Genomic DNA, 19,720 nt, shown 5'->3' with positions numbered 1-19,720 from the left:
CAAAAAAATCCTGTAAGACTTAAAAAAAAAAAAAAAAAAAAAAAAAAAAAAAAAAAAAAAAAATGTCTCCCAACACTTTCATATATGAGAACAGATTTGAGGCTTTTTCTCTTTTTACACTCAGTTTTTTAAAGCACCATCCACAGCGCCGAGCTCTTTTTCTCCCCAGAACCACGCGAACGGGAAACTTCTTTCACAAAGACTAAAAGCACATCCTCTCCTATTCATAGGACCGAAGGAGCGGAGCCCTGACAGTTTTCTCAAATCCCTCTCTAAATGGGCCGTTTGTGCTGCTCAGCTCCCAGCGCCGACCCCGCCGCTGCCTCGCCTGCCGTGCCCACGCGCGGATGCGGCCCCGGCTGCTTCCCATCACCAGCCCCGCCAGAGCCTAAAAAGCCTGAAGCTTGGCTTGGCTTCCTAATGGGAGGGAAAAAAAAAAAAAAAAAAAAAAGCAGAAATCTGTCAAAATTTTCCATGAAGGAAAGGGGAAAAAAAAAAAAAAAAAAAAGGCAAAATAAGTGCTGGAAATTTTTAAGTGCCAAGTGATGTCGAAAAAAAAAAAAAAAAAAAAAAAAAACATGCGTTTCCTTCCAAAGTCTGTTGAGATGGGATATTGTAGGAGGGAGAAAGTCGTTCATGGGGTTGTTTTATCCTGCCTGAGGAAGCAGAGGGAAAGCAGCAGGACCCTGCAAGGCGTTTGGGGCTGCAGAGCCCCATGTCCCAGACAAAAGGATTCCCCAAGGCTCCACTCCCAAGGACCATTCCCACCATCGGGGCCGAGGCAGCCTCCTCCTGCACTTGCACTGCACAGACCCCAGGATCTGCCCACTCCCTTCTTCCTCCCCAAAAGGAGCACCCAACCCTGACACCACAGCAGCCCAAGCACCCTCCAGCAGCTGTGACAAGTCCAGCAGGGCATGGACAGAGCTGGCTGCTCCCACGCTGAGCTGCCCCCCTCAAATTAAGGGTTTATCGACATGCTTACAACCAATACAGGCCATCCCCGCTACCGAAAATCCCCTTCTGCACACACAGGGATGGTTTTACCCATCCAAAAGGCTGCTGGCAGCGGGATGTGGCTGGCAGGAGTCATTCCGGGTCCAGATGCTCCTGAAAAATCCCCAGGTGGAAGCACAGAGCTCCACACTGCAGCCCCTGCCTTGGTTCGACGCCAGGGTAAAAGCAGCTCGGCGCGGGGCTAAATGCAGCGAGCGCCACGGGAGGAGCGGCTCCAACAGCAAGAGCGGATAAAAATACCACCGAGGGCGTGACTGCCTGGTCCCAACGGCTCGATGCAGCCCAGACAATGCTTGAGCATCCCAAATTAGCCTAACCCCCCCAAGCCACAAGGGAAGGAGCAGAGGACTGCAGGGACACAACAGATCCGTGCAGAGGAGGGAGGGAAAGGACGAAGAAGCGCGCGCGCAGTTGGCGGCGTCTCATTAAATCCCCGCGTGGACGCCTGCCCACCAGCCTGCCCGGCGCTCTTTCATCCGCCGAGGCTGTGCTGCTCTCGTTTTGGAGTTAATTACACACTTAAACCTTTGCTGTTTAACCTCCCGCGCTGTGGGACGCGCTCCGCGGGCTTCCCCTCGTTTTTATCGAGCGGCCTCGAAAAGGCACCCGCGCCAACGGGGCTGCCCAACGCCCTCTGGGGCTCGGCCACTGGAGGCAGGGAGGCTTCAAAAGGGAGGCTTTAAAAGAGAGGCTTCAAAAGGGAGGCCACAGCTGAACTGCCCCCCAGAGCCATGGGAATCGGGCACCTCTGCGGCCAAATGCAGCAATCCCAGGCCATCGGTCGAGAGCTCTCTCACGTGCCAGATGCTCTCGTTTCCACCCCCTCCCCATATGCAAAGATGCCCCAGCCCCAGCGAGGGTGCTGCAGGTCTGGGAACCCCTCCATCCCCATGGAGTGCTTGTGGTGGGGTGCCACGCTCCAAACACACAATCCTGGGATGGCCGAGGTTGGCAGGGAGCTCTAGAGATCATCTGGGCCAACCTCCCTGCCGAGCAGGATCACCTAGAGCACCTTGCCCAGGATGGCATCCAGATGGGTTTTGGATATCTTCAGAGAGACTTCACAGCCTCCATTGGGCAGCCTGTCCCAGTGCTCTGTCACCTCACAGCACAGATGTGTCCCCTCACATTGAGCCGGGACCTCCCGGGCTTCAGTTTGTGCCCAGTGCCTCTCCTCCTGTCACTGGGCACAACCAAAAGGAGATGGCTCCATCCTCTCAACACCCTCCCCTCATATATTTATGCACACTGATGAGCTCCCCCCCTCAGTCTCCTTTTTTCCAGGCTAACCAGGCCCAGCTTTCAGCCTGTCCCCATGACAGGTGCTCCAGTCCTCTCATCATCTCCATAGCCCTGCTCTGGGCTCCCTCCAGCAGCTCCATGTCCCTCTGGTACTGGGGAGCCCAGAACTGCGCACAGTGCTCCAGGTGTGCCCTCCCCAGGGCCGAGCAGAGGAGCAGGATCACCTCCCTCGGCCTGCTGGCAACACTTTGCCAAATGCCCCCAAGATCCCCCGCTGGCCTTCTTGCCCACCAGGACCCATTGCTGCCCCCCGGTGAGCCTGCTGCCCACCAGGACCCCCAGGTCCCTCTTCACAGAGCCGCCCTCCAGCAGGACCCCCCCAGCCTGTGCTGGTGCTTGGGGTTATTCCTCCTGAGGTGCAGGGCCCTGCACTTGCCCTCGTTGAATTTAATGAGGTTCCTCTCAGCCCAACCCTGTACAGGTCTGTCTGAACGCAGCACAGCCTTCGGGGCTACCAGCCACTCCTTCCCATACCACCACAGCTCCACAGCCCCTCAAAGCCCCAAATCTCACTGATTTAAGTCCCCACAGCTTAAATGCCCCTTTAGTCCAGGCAGAATGGAGCTAGGTACCCAACCAGCTTCGTTTTGCACACTCAAAGGACCTGGGACACAAGCACAACAGCCACGTGCAAATTCCCTCCTGCATTACACACACCGGAGATTACAACAAACCCACTCCCTGCCTCTCCTCCTCTCCCCGCTCTGGCGAAATAGAAACGTTTAAAAAAAATTACTGATTTCCTGGACCCGATAAAAGCTGATTAGAAGAATATGGAAAGCAGCTCCATTAAAATTCTTGCCAGTAGTTTGTTTTGCTTCTCCAAATCATTTTAAATATTGCATTTAATAGAAAAATAATTTGCTCAGCTGTAAGAAACATCAATTTGCAACTTCAAGCCTTGTATATTAGCCAAAGAAGCTAATGTGTAAACATTAGCAGCTCCAATAACGCATGGGGTTTAGCCAATGCAATTCCAGGGAGAGAACAGCCAGATATTAAGACAGAGGATTTGCATAATAAGTCACTTATGCCTGATAACCTCGGTGTTTGGAAAGCGCAGGACTAAGAGAACAATATCCGTCTACCAGCAACTACAGAAGTCATAAATCCGTTTTTGGGCCTGTTGAAGACTCCCTTTATGGGTTTCACCTGCAAAGGCCCCGCTCTTGAGCCCCACAGAGCCGTGGGTGGGGACGGGGAGACCCGGACCCCCTGTGGACACTTGGGAGCCTCTGGGGAGCAAACGCAACGCATGAAAATGCAACGCTGGGAGAATACAATGTGGAAAGGGGCTGGCTGCAGGCCACCGAGCTGCAACGCAAGTGCTTTCATAATTAACCATTGCTTAATTAACAAAGTCAGGGCTGCCTCTTCTACGGCATCAGAAGAAAAACAAACGCAGGCTTTTGGAAACCTCCATCCTGCAGTTATCGATTGCTCACAGCGCAATTACAGCCCTTGGGCTGACGTGCAGGCAGCTCTCATCCACCTGGCCTTGAGGGGGTAAAAAAAAAATGGCAAAAAAAAAAAAAAAAATGGTGCTCAAGCCTCTTTCCTACCTGCTATTATCATCAGGGGCCCGTGGCTGTAGTGAAGGCTCCACATGGGCAAAATGCTGATTTTAGGTAAGCAACAAGCACATGGGAAGCCCTGAGCACATGGAGATGCTCCCCAGTATGGGTTGGGACAGTGAAATGAGCAGCCCTGGGACAGGCACAGGAGCAGCATCAGCACCGCAGCCTTGTGGGGCTCCATTAGCAGCCTGAGCTGCAGAAAACACGCCAGGAAAATAAAGGAAAAAAAGGGTTTCTGGAATAAATCCCCCTCTAGAGGGAGGGATGCAGCCTCTCGACCTCCGGGTACCTCCTTGCTGCAGCGGGGAGCAGCACGCCAGGGAGCAAAGCCTCCAGTGATGGAGCACGTGGTGGTGCCAGGGGGGCTCAGCCCCGTTATTTATGGCCTCACAACACCCAGAGCAGGGCCACTCCTGGTTCAGAAGAGCCATGAACCTGCAGCATGATGGGGGCTGCAAGAGGACAACCCTTGTGAGATGGCCACCATGTGCCACTGGCTTCAAGGAGCTCAGTTCCCTGCAGCAGCCCCAAAACAACCCCGTGCTGCAGCCTCAAAGGGGAGAAAAGCATCCTGCCCCTATAAGTGAAGTGGGCAGGAGGGGAAGGAGAGGGGAGGAAGGTCAGGGCAGACCAGGAGCACATCCCATTGCAAAATCCAGGTCAGCATCACCCTCCCTGGCTGGGCTGAGCCATGAAAAACAAGGAGAGGAAAGCAATATGCAGACTTAAAGGTGGCAACAGGGCTGTTGTGAGCAAGCCCCCTGCCTGCTTGCTCGCCCCACAGAATTCCCCACGGCAGGGAAAACAAGGAAAAGGTGCACAATACAGCTGAGCCAAAAAATAAAAAATAAAAATAAAAAAAAAAATCAGTGGGGGGGGGGGGTTTCAGAAGGACCCCATCCACCTGCAGTGAGCTCTTGGGGTCTCCATGCCCCCTCTGTGCTGCCAGGGGTGGACAGCGAGCCCCCAGCCCCACACCCCCCTGCCCCTTTGTGCATCAGGTAACAGCTCCAGGTCCCTGTGCAGGTGCTGGCTCCAGAGCAGCCATCGCTGGGGGCCAGCACATCGTAAATCCAGAGCCGCGAGAGCCCTCCACTGCCTTCCCTCAACAGCTTATTTATTGCTTTTAATACCTCCCCTCCGTCGCTCGCAGCGCTGTCTGCAAAGCCAGGTTTGCTCTGCAAATGGCCTGTGTCATTTGTCAAAAAATTGAATTTCCCTTTCCTCCGGAATACAAACAAGCTCTCCGGAGGGCTCTGCCGAGCTCAGAGCTCCCCCACTTTGTTTCCAAGGCCTGTGAAAACACAGCAGCGAGGTGCCCGGGTGCTGGGCTGAGGTCTGGCCAACTCGCTGCACCGAACCACGAGGTTCAGTGAACCCAGCGCCTTGAAAGCAAAACGCCGAGCTTTCAAAACCCTGAGATCTGCTGCAAACAGGATAAAAACACGAGCCCAGCGCAGGGTGCTGGGTTTGCTCTGTGTCCTGGCCATTGCACAGCCTCGTGCCTCCCTTTTCTCCTCCGTCTGTTGCATCGCTCCAGCTTCTCCCACGCAGGGACCTGCTCATCAGGGCTGGGTTTTTGGAGAGCCCGGGGGATGAACCCAGCAGGCAGGATAGGGCCCCACGCACCCCAGGCGAGCAGCAGCAAATGAGCAAGAGCCCGGGTGAGAGTTACCAAATAAGTGATAAAGAGAAACACTTTCTCCCCATGCAGAGATGCGCTGCTTTAGTTTGAGGCTGCTAATGCAAAAGTAAAGCAGGCCGGTTGTTGGTCATGGAAACAAAAAAAAAAAAAAAAAAAAATCGATGGGACTTTATCACTCAGCAAGGAGGCAGACAGCGACCGTGAGGCTGAAAATACAGCAAAAAAAAATGAACAGCACTGGGAGAGTCCTTGGGAAGAGGCAGGGCTGGTGAGAGCCCTGCAGCCCCCCACGTGCAGCACCACCGGTGCAAAGTCACCAGGGGCCCTCCCTGCTCCGCTAACACCATCAGGCAAATTGCAGCTGATGATTATGTGAGAAGCATTTATTCGGTTAATTACACGGAGCATTAATGAGTCTAACAGGTCCCTGCAGCACCGCCGATGGCCGCAGCCCCACGGTGCCACCCACTGCCATCCTGCCCAGCTCAGAGCGGGGCTTTGCTCTCTGCATGACTCGGGACCAGCCCAGGACTGGGCACACATTTCAGTTTGCTGTTGAAGCCCTGCTGTGACAGCTCAGGCTTCTCTTTCCCACGAAAAGCAAAGTCTTCAGAGGTTCCCAGCGACCCCAAAAACCCACAGGCTCCACCAGCTCAGCGGAAGGGCACACGAGACACGTGGGACACCCTCAGACATCCAACCGGGGGCACCAGCACCACGCAGGGAGGTGGCACTGAGCACACGGCCAGTGGCACCCCGCAGAGCATCCCCTATAGCTGCAGCAGCTCTGTGGGCACCTCCAGGTCCATCCAAGCAAGGAAATGCCGTCTGTCCATGCTCCGTCCATCCATCCAGCCTGCCTCCATCTCCACGGGCAAGCAGTTGTGATGCTGCACAGCCTTCGTCCCAGGAACACCGGCTCCCCCCAACGACGTGAAGACCCCAGGCACTACCCCAAAGACAAAGCCCCTCAGTGGGGAGCAGCTGGGTGGGAGCAGCCCTTTTGTCCCCGCGGTGCCATCGTCCCCAAGGTGCCATCATAGATGAAGTGCACTGGGCTGGAGCGAGGCTTGCTCCCCGGCTGGGCTAATTGGGCTAATTGTGCTGGATGGCTGATGCACAGGGATGCACGCACGGCTCGAACACCCCGGGGCTGCCAGGGCTCCTCTCTGCTGCCCCAGTTGAGGCCACCAGCACCGAGCACGACCACGGCCTCATTACGGCACATCAGGTCACCGCAGCCGCCTCGTGCTGTCCGGGGAGGGCTGGGATGGCAGCTCCAGCGAGCCACAACCCTCATTAACTTAACGAAGCCAAGCAAGAGCTGATCCATGTAGGGGGGTGTCCAAGCAATCAAAGCAGTTGCTGGCTCACACGGGGGGGCTCCCGGAGAAAGGGGCTCCCCACAGTGGAATTTTGCACCGCTGCAACCACCCTGCTATGGGCGATTCCCCAATATTTGTAAAGCCAAATCACCAAATAAAAATAAACTCAGTGTTTCTCCAGCCACAATACATTTGTATTCCAGCTGCAGCACCGCACCTCTGTACCCCCCACCCCAAAAGAAGGGGTTCCTCCAGCACCGAGGGGTGCACGCGGTGTCCCCAGCCGTGGGGACCTGGCTGCTGCTGCAGCAGCTCCGTGTCCCCGCTCCCTCTGGTGGCAGTGGCACCGCACGGCGCAGCCCCGGCCACCAAGCCACAGCAGAGCCCTCGGCACCCCCAGATTTGGGGTCGGGGGCATGGGGATGGCCCCGGGAAGGTGCAGCCCCACGGGCTCTGCTTTGGGGAGGAGGAACTGGGGCGCAGCAAAGCCGGAGCCCCCCAGACCTGTGTGTGTGTGTCCCCGGGACATCGTGCCCAGCCCAGGACCTCGGGTGAAGCCGGGGAGCTGCTGGGGACAGGAGGGAGCCAACAACTGCTCTGCCAGCACCTCGCAGCCCACGGCACGCAGGTGAGGGCAGTGCTGGTGACTGCAAGACCCCAACCAGCCTGCGTGTCCCCAGCACCAGCCTGGGGAGGGGACAGGGCTGTCCCCAAGCTCTGGAGCAGCGCTGGACTTTGGATCCACGCAGAGGGTGTAGCAGAAGCCGCTCCCAGCGCCGGGAAAGGAAAGAGCTCGACAAACACCCAGCGCAGCTCAGGCAGCAAGAGGGAAGTCCCTGCGGCGCCTGCCAGCTCCCACCGTCCCTCCTCCTCCTCCTCTTCCTCCCCAGGGCTGCCCTGCGGGGGTGAGAGCAAGGACGAGCGGGTCCCCGTGTCCTCAGGATGTCCCACGGCCGTGCCAGGTCCGGGCACCCACCCGGATGCGTCCCCACGCTAAAAATCAACAGCAGCCTCTGCCAGGGAGCGGGGTTTGAAGAGGCCATCTGCGGCGGAAAGAGAGCGCTCCGTCTCCAGGACGGATTTATTTTAAGGCTGCCAACAAGGAGGCAATCAGCCCGGGGGGGGGGGGGGGGGGGGAAACGCACTGGGAATCCTCCTCGCCCAGGTCTCCCCGGGCCGCAGCTCCAGCCTGGAGGGAAAAACCTCGGTTTCCCCAGGCTGTGCAGCCTGGAAGGGCACAGCGAGACTTTGGGATGGCAAGGGCCACGGCATGAGACCCTTTATAAATCCGTATGGGGTGGAAGCGTGGCCTGCATGAGGCTCCCAGTGGACAGGGCACAGTGGGGACCCCATGGCCACGGGAGCGGTGCCCAAAGCCAGCTGCAAAGCAGCCCCCCGGCTGCCATCGGGGAGAGGAGGAGGTTTGGGAATCTGACATTTAATCACGCAGTAACGAAAGGTTCCCAGACATGTCTAATAAGACAATTATAGTGCATGTTAATAATAGATTATTAAAAAGCTTATTTATGGAGGTTTAAGCAGGCAGATGGCAGGGCTGTGTTGATAAGGCTCTCCCGAGCCCTGCCACCTCCCAGCTCTGAGCATGCGGAAGGGATTTACCTGCCCCTGCCTCCAGCCCCGCACGCTTAACCCCTGCACGGCTGCTGGCAGTAAGCAGCCAACACCTGGGGGGTCATGGACAGGAGGGGATTTTTGGGGGGTGTCCCCTAGCAAGCAGGGGGTGAGCAGGGCGACAGGGGGCTCAGGGCTTCATGCACCACGCCAAGAAGTGGTTGTGAGCAAAAAAAAAGCTTCCTTCCAGTGCATTCAGGGGTACATCATCCTCAGCAGCTGGCAGTGGGGAGGCAGGGGTTGGAGCCACCAGCGAGCGGCCACCTTTGTCTTCCAGGGGCCAGATCCTGCTGATCCCGCTGGCTTCATGCAGGGAAAACTCCCCAGGAAGCTGGGATTTGGATGGTTTGTCTTAGTTTGTATAAGAAAGGAAAATATGCTCAGCTTGGGCCAAGAGGTGACTCACCAGGATCCCGGGGCAGGTCCAAGCACCCGCCCGCGGCCGGGGAAAACACGACCCAGGGAGAGCAGCACCAGCTCCGGAGAGGGGAGAGAAAGGGCAAAAGCAAAGCAAACGCAACCACAAGCCTTTGGGGGAGAGAAGCAGCACTGCAGCCCTCCACCACGGGTATGGAGCCACAGCTCCGGCTCCATCCGCGGGCTCTGACACCACCGAGCATCCCCAAATTCTGCTGCACCCCCATGGACAGCGAAGCCCAGTGCAGTCCGGATCCTACAGAGAGGGGACCACACGAGAGAGCCAAAAATGAAGGAGCAGGGGAGCAGAAAAGCTCAACCCCGGGCACACTCAGGGACATTGCCATGAGCAGGATTTTTCAGAGCACCCCAGGAGGGACGCGGTGTGCCCGCACCGGCCGGGTGCTGCAGGATCCAGCACCCCACAGCCAGCCCTCACCCCAGTGCCCGACAGCAGCACGGAGCACAGCTTAAAAAGCCCCAAAATGCAGCAAAAACAGCAAGCAAAATTCTTCCCAACACAGCAGTACAGGCAGGGAGGAGGAACTATCCCATGCCCAGCACCAGCGAGGGGGCTGCCGGCGACAAGAGCCCCCCGGATCCGCACCGGCCCCTGGGGTCCTGACCCCTGCGTGGGGACGCTGAGCTGCAGCATCCCCCATTGTCCCCAGCATCCCCCATTGTCCCCACAGCCTCTGCTGACAAAGACGCGGCCGTTAACGGCCGGGGGGACGCCGCCAGATTTGTTCCGCTCCCCGACCCCAATCCCTGACCCAGGGGAACGCAGCCGCTCGCACTCACCCAGCCCCGACAGCACGGCCACGGGGTCAGGGGAGAGGCCAAGTTCATCCGTGCTGACCCCTCCACTGCCCACCCCAAAACCATCGTCCTGGTGCCACCAGAGGGGCCCCAAACCTCAGGTCTGGGCTCCCCCCTGAACCTCCTCCTAAGGGAAAGCTACAAACCCAAATATTTTATTTGCTTAATTGCTGCTAATTGCTGCCATGCGCCCCAGGCACTGCTGGAAAGCACCCCGAGCTGGTGCTGGGGGGCACGGGCAGCCCAAATCGGGGCACCCCTCGAGAGCAGCCCCTACCAGAGCACCCAGGGGTGCCACCAAAGGGACCCTCCCCTATAAAAAATAAAACACTGTGATATGCACAATACAGCCACTGGGAAATTTTAACAAATCTGTAACAAATCACCAAAGTTCAAGGGCTCCGGAGAGGAGCGGGGAGCATCCCGGGGGGACGGGGCAGGCTGCGGCCAGGGCACTGGGCACCCGTCTGGGTTCACGAAGCCGGGTCACTGAGTCCTAGACACTGGGATTTACACTGGGATTTGGGGAAAACTGCCGGCTGCAGCGAAGGCGAGAGACCCAGCGGGCTGGAGGCAGGTCGGGCGCTGCCTGTAGCAGGGGAAGCGCTGAGCGGAGGCACTCGGGGCTGCGCGGCTCCGGCTCGCAGCTGCCCACGACTGGGGCTGGAGCCGGTCCTCAGCAAATTTCAACTTGGGGGTAGGATGCCAAGGCCCACGGGAGGGAAGAGGTTCGCCTGGGAGCACACAAACCCCATCCCGAGCCCCTTCCCCATCCAAACCCAGCCCCATCCCACTGCCCCCCAGGCGGGCGGGTGGTCCCCTGCAGCCCCCCTCTGGGGAAAACAACCACGATTCCCCAAAACTGCCCAGCACAAATCCCCTCCACAAGCCGTGATGTTTCACACACAGACCCCGTTACCACCACCCCACGCAGGCTGCTGCAGACCAGACGTGACAACACCGGGATGCTATGAGGGGGAAAAACCCCACACGGGGCTGGGGAGCAGCACAGCCCCGGACCCCCCAGCACCAGGGGTGGGGGCAGAATCCCCTTTCTCCAGCAGTGGACCCAGCAAAGCCCCGTGCCTCAGTTTCCCCATCGCACCCAGGTCAGCCCGACGGAGCTCCCCGCAGCTGCCCGGCACTATTTATGATTTTTGGAGCGGGGCCACCACCAAACCCCGGGGCTGCACGCAGGTGAGCCGCTGCGCCCCAAAGTGAAAGGAAAACAGGAAACAGCGAGGCAAAGCCAAGCCCCGAAGCAGGGAGCGGCTCCCAGCAGCCGGCAGCTGCAGCACCGGGTCCTTTCTGCCCCGTGCCTCAGTTTCCCCCGTGCCCGCACCTCCCCAGACCCGCACCCAGCACGGCCCCAAACCCACAGACCCCACGGGTACCCCAATAGGGGAGGGTGGCAGTGGGGCTGCTGCACCCCAGGAGCTGTTCTCCGAGCCCAGCAGAGCGGCTGGGGGCCAGGCAGGGAAGCCCGGAGGAGGGAAAACGTCGAAATTGGGAAAAATAATAAGAAATAATAACACATTCTTTGGGGAAGCTCTAATTATAACCCCGCAGCACAGCGCTGGGCTGCGAGCGGAGCGCGCTGCCAGCCGCCACCTGTTCCGCAGCGCTCCTGGAGCCGTGCTGGGGACCGGAGGGGACAATGGGGGGGACCCCAGACCCCTTCACCCCCCCCAAACCCCCCGCAGACCCCGGGGACCCCCTCCCCAAAGCGGCGCCGAACCCCGCTGCCAGGCTGCGCAACCCGGCGGAGCCCCGACGGGGACGGGAGCGGCGGCTGCGGGGACACCGGGACGGGACCGGGGACAGGCTGAGGGGGGGCAGAGCCGTGCATCGGGACCGGAGCCCCCCCAGAAAACCTCCCCAAAGGAACGCGGGGCTCCGGAGGGGCGCGCACAAGGCAGCGGCTGGAGCAGCCGGGAGCGAGCCAAAGCAACCGGGACCGAGCAAAAGCAACCAAAAGCGCTCGGGGACGACCGAAAACAACCGGGAGCGACCGAAAGCGATCGGGGGCGACCGAAAGCGACCCCCCCGCGTCCCCCCCATCCCCTCCCCGTCCCCAAAACCCCCCTCACCGGAGGGCGTCTCGGTGTCCAGGGCGCAGACCCGCAGGGCGAGGGCGAGCAGCAGCGCCCGGGCGCTGCGCATGGTGCGAGCTTTGGGGAAGGGGGGGGGGGGTAAAGGGGTGGGGGGGGAGGGTTAGAGAGGGAGGGGGGCCCGGGGAGGGGGGGGCGGGGGGGGGCGGCCACCGCCGCCTGCGGGCCCCGCGGATGCTGCGGGCGGCGCAGCGGGGCCCCGGCGCCCGCCCCGCGCCTCAAATAGCGGCGGCCCCGCGCCGCTCTGACGTCACCAGCGGGCCCCCCCCCCCCTTCTTTCGCCACCGCCCCCCCCCCCAACAAAGCCTGCCCCCCCCCTCCCTACACCCCCCCTCCAGCTCCGCCGTTCCGCCTCCGGGACCTGCGGGCAAGGGGGGGGGGCGCCCCCTGGCGGCGGGAGGGGGGGCGCGGCCCCGCCCCCGATGGGGAGGGGGGGGGAAGGGGGGTGAAGGGGGGGGCACGGTTTGGGTTTGGGGGGGTCCCGGGTTGCAGGGGGTGCAAGGTTGCAATGGGGGTGGGGGGTGCAGGGGTGCAGTTTGGGGGGGGGGCCAGTTGCAGGGGGGTGCACTTTGGGGGGGGTCGCTGGTTGCAAGGGGGGGCCCAGTTGCTGGGGGTGTAAGGCTGGGGGGGCACGGTTGCAGTTTGGGGGGGTCCTCAGTTGTGGGGGTGCAAGGTTGTAAGGGGGGGAAATGTTCAGGGTGGCACCGTTGCAGTTTGGGGGGTCCCCAGTGGCGGGGGGCACAGGGTGGGGGGGGTCTCCTGTTGCAAGGGGGGGGTCCCCTGCTGCACGGGTTTCAAGGTTGAAAAGGGGGGGGCGAAAGGCTCAGGGGTGTGGTTGCAGTTTTGGGGTGTCCCTGTTTGCAGGGCGGTGCGGGGCTGGGGGGTGCAAGGTTGCAAGGGGGGGATTCAAAGCTGGGGGGTGCATGGTTGCAGGATAGAGACACTTTCGGGGGGGTCCCAGTTGCATGGAGGAGTTGCAAGGCTGGGGGGACACAGTTGCAATTTGGGGGGGGTCCCTGGTTGTTTGCAGGGGGGTGCATGGCTGCAGGGGGGACCCAGCTGCACAGAGGATCCCGGTGTGTTTGTTTTTTTTTGGGGGGGGACAGCTGCAGGGGGCCACCACTAGCCTGGAGCGATCCTGGGGCACCCCTACCTCCAGAGGGCCCCAGCTTTGGGGTGGGGGGGTCCCCGGGGTGGGGGGGTCCCCAGCTGCAGGGACAGTGCCAGGAGCACCCATGGGTGACACTCAGCAAAGCCACCGCCCCTCCTGGACGGGCGGGGGGGGCAGGTAGCAGGAGGCACAGCCGTGGCTTGCAGCGAGGGAAGGGGGGGGGGGGGGGGGGAAACAAACCCAAAGGGGCACAAAAAAAAGGAAAATGTGCACGGGGCGGCGGGCGCAGGCGCGGGACGCGGCGCTGGGTGCCCGTGGGGATGCGGTGCTGCCAGGGGATGAAAGGGCCCTTGTTCGCCTCCAGCCCCGGCTCTGCAGGAAAAGGTTTTTCCTCCAGCTGGGGGGGGGGGGGGAGTTTTGCAATCCACCTCCAGCCCGGCTGCCCTGCGGCTGCTGCACCCCGAGTTTGTTTGTTTTATCCCCAGAGGGTGAAATCCGCCCAGGTACGGACACCGGCACCCTCCCAGCGCAGCCTCCCCGGGACGCTGCAGCAAAATTGGGGCTAAAAAAACAAATAATCCCAAATAATAATAGCAAAAATGGCTCTGCTGGCAGCCCTGGGGAAACTGCCCAGTCCCAGGGATAATGCCCAGCCCCAGGATATGGCACCACAGGGCTGTGCAACAAGTTCTCTCCATTCCCAGTTGCTCCCAGTTGCTCCCAGCAGCCCCCAGCCCAGTTAGCACCGTGCCAGGGGCCAGGCCAGTTCCCTGCCACCAAGACGAGCGCGTTTTCCTGGCCGTGGTGGCACTTTGCAGGGCTGCACCGAAGCCGCCGTAGGGCACAGGGCCTGGCCACGTCCTGCCCCGTGTGTCCCCAGCCCAGGGAGGACGTTTTGGGGTGGGAGGCGAGGAGAGCCCAGGGACACCTCCACTCCCTCTCTCCAAACCAAAGCAGCCTCCAAATGGCACCGAGCAAGGAGCAAAGTGAACAAATCCCCTCCCAGCACTAAAATCCTACTAAAACCCTGCCTGAGGGACACGAGTCCTGTGTTTCTGTGCAGGGGACAAGCTGGGGACACTCTGCAGGATTTGGGGGATTTGGGATTTGTTTCCAGCAGCCGAGCGTCTCAGCATGGGGGGGATTTGGATGGGGTCCAGCAGAAGCAGGATGCTGCCAGGATTTGGGGGCAAACAACCCGAACATGGAGCGTTGAAGCCACGCTGCCCATTTTTAAACCCAAAAGTTGTGTTTCAAAACCAAAACGAAAAGGGGGAACCAGAGCAGCTGTCCCAAAATCTCCTTTAGCAGCCAGCGTGGCGCAACCTCATCCAGGCTCCCCAACATTTCACAATCTGCACCCATGGGTGACTCTGGGGGTCATGGGGAGGGGGAAATCGCAGCATCCCCATTGCTGGTGCTGGGGAGGCCCCACACCTGGAGCTGTTGTGGGGACGCAGCCCAAATTTGGCATGAGCAGAGCCAGGGGTGCCACAAAAGTACGTTGTTAGGGGCTGCCCCCTGCTGCGGGGGTCTCAGCGACTGGCAGCTGCAAGGGGGGTTGTGGGGGTGTATGGGGGGTGTATGGGGGTGTAAGAGGATGTATGGGGGTGTATGGGGGTGTATTGGGGTATACAGGGGTGTATGGGGGCATATGGGGAGTTAATGAGGTGGGGGCATGGGTGGAGGGGCTGAGTGTGCAGGGATGGGATGCGCAGAGGAGATGCGATGGGAGGATGGATGGATGGATGGATGGATGGATGGATGGATGGATGGATGGATGGATGGATGGATGGATGGGTGGATGGACGGACGGACAGAGGGGATGCCTGCATGTATTTTATTGCCAGTAGGTTTGGGGACAAGCAGGAATTGCCCATTAGGGCAGCCCCACAGCCACGAGTGTGGCAGGATCAGGCCCTGCTGAGGAGAGTTTCCCCTCCGGCACATCCAGGTGAAACCCCATCAGCGTAACAGGGCTGAAAGAGGGGAGAACACAGCAGGACCCTGACCCCGATCCCTCCCCACCTCCTCCTGGCAGCAGGAGCCAGGGGGCCGATACCAGGGAGCCCTCAGCACCCCGCAGGATCAGCCCCTGGGCCCGCAGCCCCCTGCCCGTCCCTGCCCCGTCTCCCACTGCCATCAGCCCCAAGCGCCTGCAGGAGCAATCGAGCTAAAATGAAGTAATCACTCTTCAAGTACAGTCATTTGCAGCAAAAATACAGGCCTCTCTGTGATTGCAAATGGTCTCAGCCGAAACCCTCTCTCCCATTCGGAGGATAAATGTTTTCAGCTCCAGGGTGTTCGGTGACAGCAGCCTGAACACAGCGGGCACGTCTGCACTCCTGGGTTCCCCCAGGCTGGGGGTAAAACGCTGGGTTTTGGGGCTTTGGGGCCTGTTGGGAATCAGCAGCACTTTGGGGAGGGTTTTTTGCACTTGCTTATAAAAGGGCAGAGCCATGGAGTGGGGCTGCCCCGAGCCCTCCCCAGCACCCACAGGACGGGGCCACAGCACCCAGGTGGGCTGCAGGAGTGTGACCGTGGCGCCTGTGCCAAAACCTTTCATTTTTAGCCTATATTCAGAACGCCTCTTTTTGCTGCCAGTGGAATAATTTCCTATTTTTCCCATGAGGACCCAAAAGCTAAGGATGTGGCCACATGTCCATCAGCACTCTGCACTGCTACGGGGGGGATTTAACCTGCTTCACACCCCAAACTTTTACCTCCTGCTTAATTCTCCCCTCCATTACCTTCGTGCCACCCTCCCTCCCTCTTCTCCACACACCTCCCTCTTTCTTCTTCTATATCTACGCCTATTACACCACCATCCAGTTCTTTATCTCTAATAAGTCTCCGCTATTTTCTCAAATCACCTGCCTTTCCTAATGCCAAAAAATCCTTTTCTTTCTTAACAGACAAAACAGCTTATCTCATCCCGCCCGGCCAGCGGTCAGGCGCCCGGCGCGGTGCGGTGGCCGGATGTAATAGGGCTATTAGATGAGTTATCACCGCCTGAAAGGATGAAATAACTTCTGTGTCTTCGTCCAAATAAACCCGCAGAGCCGCCCATATTCCTGTTCGAGGCAACAAGTGAACAAGAGTTCCTGGAGGAAACAGTTAGGAGATGCTGTGCGGTGTTACACCGAGCTATGCGGGGTTATTTCTGACCCGACTCCCTGCCTGCCTGCTGCTTTGTGCTCCCAGGGCCCTGGGGTTTCTCGCTGGGGAATTGGGAAGAGGAAGGATCCATCCCCAGCCCCAGAGCTGAGTCCTGCCCCGGTGCAGTTTTGGAGCCGATGGCACCAACCCGACGTGTGGCTGAGGTTGAGAAGCAGGCGCATGCAGCAAAACGCTGCTTTTTCCACCCCAGCTCCTGAGTGCAAGGAGAAACGTTGCTCTCACCTCCAAAGGAGGTGTCCCAAGCCAGCCCTGCATTTCCCATGCAGACACCCCAAAGTGCCAGCAGAACCCATGGCAGTGTCCCAGCTCCCCAGCCAGAGCGGATGCCGGTAGCCCCAGCCACCTGAGATCGTCCCCGTGCTGCACCCACAAATTCCCCCAGTGGCATTTTCAAGGGGTTTCATGGAGCAAAAAGCCAGGTGCTCACTTCTGGTGGGAGCCAGTGCCCCAGGATTGCAGGGAACAGCCCCCAGCAGCAGCTCTGCTGTCACATGCAAAACCCCAATGCTTCTCTTAGGGCCGTGTTCACCTGTGCTCTTCTCCTGGACTCGTGGCAAGCCCCACAGGGCGGTCGGGGTGAAGCCCTGCACTTCTCTCCTCAGCCCAGCACCTGCCAGCATTAAAAAATCCCATCACCAGGGGCACAACAGGCAGTGCCAGGCCCTTCCCAATGCCCAAAGCCCGGAGCTGCCCAGGAGCATCCCTTCATTCTGCATCAGGAGCTCCCAGGGATTTACAAACCATTTAACTCAAAAATATCCCAGACATCACAGGCTGATGCTGGCCAGCACTTAACCCAGGTCCACAGAGCAGCTGCAATCCCAGCTGCAAGGATTTGCTCATCCCTAAATTCAGCAATAAAATGACTTCGGTACAAAAGAATACAGGCATTAAAACCCAGCAGATCTGCACCAAAACTCAGCGCTTTTCCCATTTTGTTGCATTTTTTTTTTAAAGGGGGAGTGGAACATGAATCAGCCGGCGTGCTTCGTGGTCCCTGATCGCATCCCACATCACAAGAGCTGTTTGTTTTCAGCCCAGATTTGGGGTATCGCTCAGGTTTCTCATCATCAGCTCTGCTGCTGCCCGAGCACTGCCTCTCCTGCCCGCCCCGAACCTGGAGGAGAGGAGGGAGCATTGCCGTGTCCAGCACTTCCTATTTATCCTTACGCTGGGGGAAGATACTGCTTCTGCAGCTTGTTTTATTCTGTTTTATTCGCTTTTATGTATGCGGGGAGTGTCGGCTCTCCTCCCCTGTGTTTGTCCTCCTCGCAGCTCCGCTTTGGTGCTTTTCCAAACGCCGTCAGAGAAAGGATGCGCTCTGCAGTTTGCAACAAAAAGAGCTCGTCAGGCAGCTGAGCTGAACAGGAGCGAACTAAAACAACCAGCAAAACCCGGAGAACAATCGATTCTTGTCCCACATAGCATGGCTCGTGCTCACAGTTTAATGCGGGGCTGGAAAAGTGTCAGGTCTGCCATCGATAGGAGCCTGCATGGTCAGGGGGCGGAATGGAGACGTGTCGGGAGCTGGAGCAGGGAAGGGAGGAAAAAAGTTTGAAGGAAAAGTTAAAGGCAGATTAAAAAAGCATAAAAGGTGCTGATTTGATTCCTCTCTTCACCCGAGCTTTCTTCCAAGCTATTTCAAGAGCTCTCCCCTGCCCAGAGGGGTCACTGCTCTGATGGAATCGGTCTCGGTACCAAAAACGGTACCAAAAGGGTTGGCTCCTGCCCTGCAATTCTCTGGCTTGACCCCATAAAGGATTTGCCCTGAGATCTCCTCAATCACACATTGTTGTGAGTATGGACAAGGGCAGGTGTTCAGGGGGATGCCTGTGCACGCCGTGTGCGCATCGGCTTCCAGGGACCCATCTCACTGTCTCAGTGAGACCCCGGCCATCCCTGCCTCAGTTTCCCCACCTGCCAAGAGCCAGGCACTGCCCACCCTCAGGAGACACCGCGGTGACTTTCTGAGGTCCCACTGCAGAGTTACGAGGCAGGGCTGGATCTTTTGTCAGCTCCTCTCCTTATTTATGGCTCGGGACAGAGCCTCCTTTCTCATCTCATTGGCAGAGGATCAGAACTCATCAATTCTCCGTTAGCCGCCGAGCGTTGTGTTTCTTCTTTTTATTTTTTTTGTGTTATTATCTGACAATGAAACATTTCAAAGGAAATACAGTTTTGGAGGCTGTTCTGGAGGCACAAGAGCCAGCCATCGGCTTGCTTAAAAAAATTAATCCTGGGCATCCGCGTGCTGGCAGCCACAACTCCCTCGCTGCCGCACAGAGCCGGGAGCGTGGGGCACGAGGGTGGCTTTAGGTAAAGGATTCAACAGAGGCTATGGGATTGTCCAGCGCCATCAGAGGTGTTAAATGAGGGATTCGGGGATAAGCCAAGGATTATGGAAAGTGGTTCTTTAAGCACAATGTATTTTGCATTTTAAGATCCAGGCACGTTTAATAAAAAGGCAATCAGACAATCCACCGGCCTCGACTCTTTGTCAGAGCATCGCTTTCTCTGCACAGAACTGGGGCTTGTTTTGCAGATGATTTCCCAGGTCTGTTCTCGTGCAAGCCCAAACCCCCACGGCGGTCCTGGTGTTTCCAAGGTCCAGCATGGCTCGGCTGCACCCACCCTCCGCAGGAAGGCCACCGAGGCACAACACCAAGTGTGTCCCCAAACAAAAACCCTCCAAAATCCAGCCCTCAGCCTCCGCTTTCCCAGTTATTCCCAAGCGATACAGGTCCACCTTCAATCTCTCCACCAAAAAGGCAACAGATTGTTATTCTCCTTAGTTAAAATTGTGTCGATCTTGTAAGTACTTAATTAATAATCCCACATGGATGTGATGAAGAGCAGTGATAGCCGGGGGCATCTCAGCACTCCTGAGCTCCAAGGCTTGGGGCAAAGCCGCTGGGCTCCCCCTTGGAGACCAGGGGATCCCTGCAGCCCTCCCATCCTCAACAGGATTTAGGTTTTAGGGGCAAAATCACAGCAATCATCACCCAGGTGCCACTCAGCTCTCATGAGCATCCCCTGGGGCTCCTGGCCAGGGGCTCCCCATGTGTGCAGAACCAAACCCACCCCCTGCCTGGCAGCATTTTGCTTTCCATCCCTGAGCAGTGTGACCAGCCCAAATCAGCTGTGACAAACCTTTGCCAGTTGGCAGCAGTGGGTTTTAGGCAGGAAAAGGCAAAGGGGAGCCGGGAGCATCTCTCCTTCCACTGGCCTCAGCTCTCTCTCTGCCTCTGCCTCAGGATCCGTCCCCGCTTCCCCCTCTCCCCACCCACTCCCAAAGCCCTCGCATGCAAATCTCCGTGTGCTTCTCCTAAAAAAAAAAATTGCAATTTCAGGAGATGAAGCAGTCATTAATCACCAGGAAATTGTGCTTGTTACAGGAGAAACATTAACAAAATAATCATAAATAGTCTGCCAGCCCTGATTTGCCAATGCATACGTTTCTAACGCTATAGAAAGGCATCTCATTTGGCTGCTGTAATTAGTTATTAACCCTTTGCCATGCAGTGCAGAGCTTGGGCACCTGAGCCTCCCAGTGCGCCTGCTCGTCCACGTTGCTCCATCCTAAA

General features: G+C 58.4%; 1 protein-coding gene across 4 annotated transcripts in view; it reads right to left on the bottom strand.

Moving 5' to 3' along the window:
* The window catches only part of PTPRU (protein tyrosine phosphatase receptor type U), a 55,002-nt gene extending 43,022 nt beyond the window's left edge, over positions 1–11,980 (bottom strand). For all 4 annotated transcript variants that reach the window (XM_084497390.1, XM_084497391.1, XM_084497392.1 and 1 more), the window contains exon 1: positions 11,825–11,980. In XM_084497390.1, the coding sequence (XP_084353516.1) occupies positions 11,825–11,897 (73 nt within the window). In that variant the 5' untranslated portion in view covers positions 11,898–11,980. The remainder of the gene's footprint in view (positions 1–11,824) is intronic.
* Between the last annotated feature and the right edge of the window lie 7,740 nt (positions 11,981–19,720).

Source organism: Aythya ferina, assembly GCF_964211825.1.
Source record: "Aythya ferina genome assembly, chromosome: 24".
Taxonomy (NCBI): domain Eukaryota; kingdom Metazoa; phylum Chordata; class Aves; order Anseriformes; family Anatidae; genus Aythya; species Aythya ferina.
This window is presented reverse-complemented; position numbering and strand designations above follow the sequence as displayed.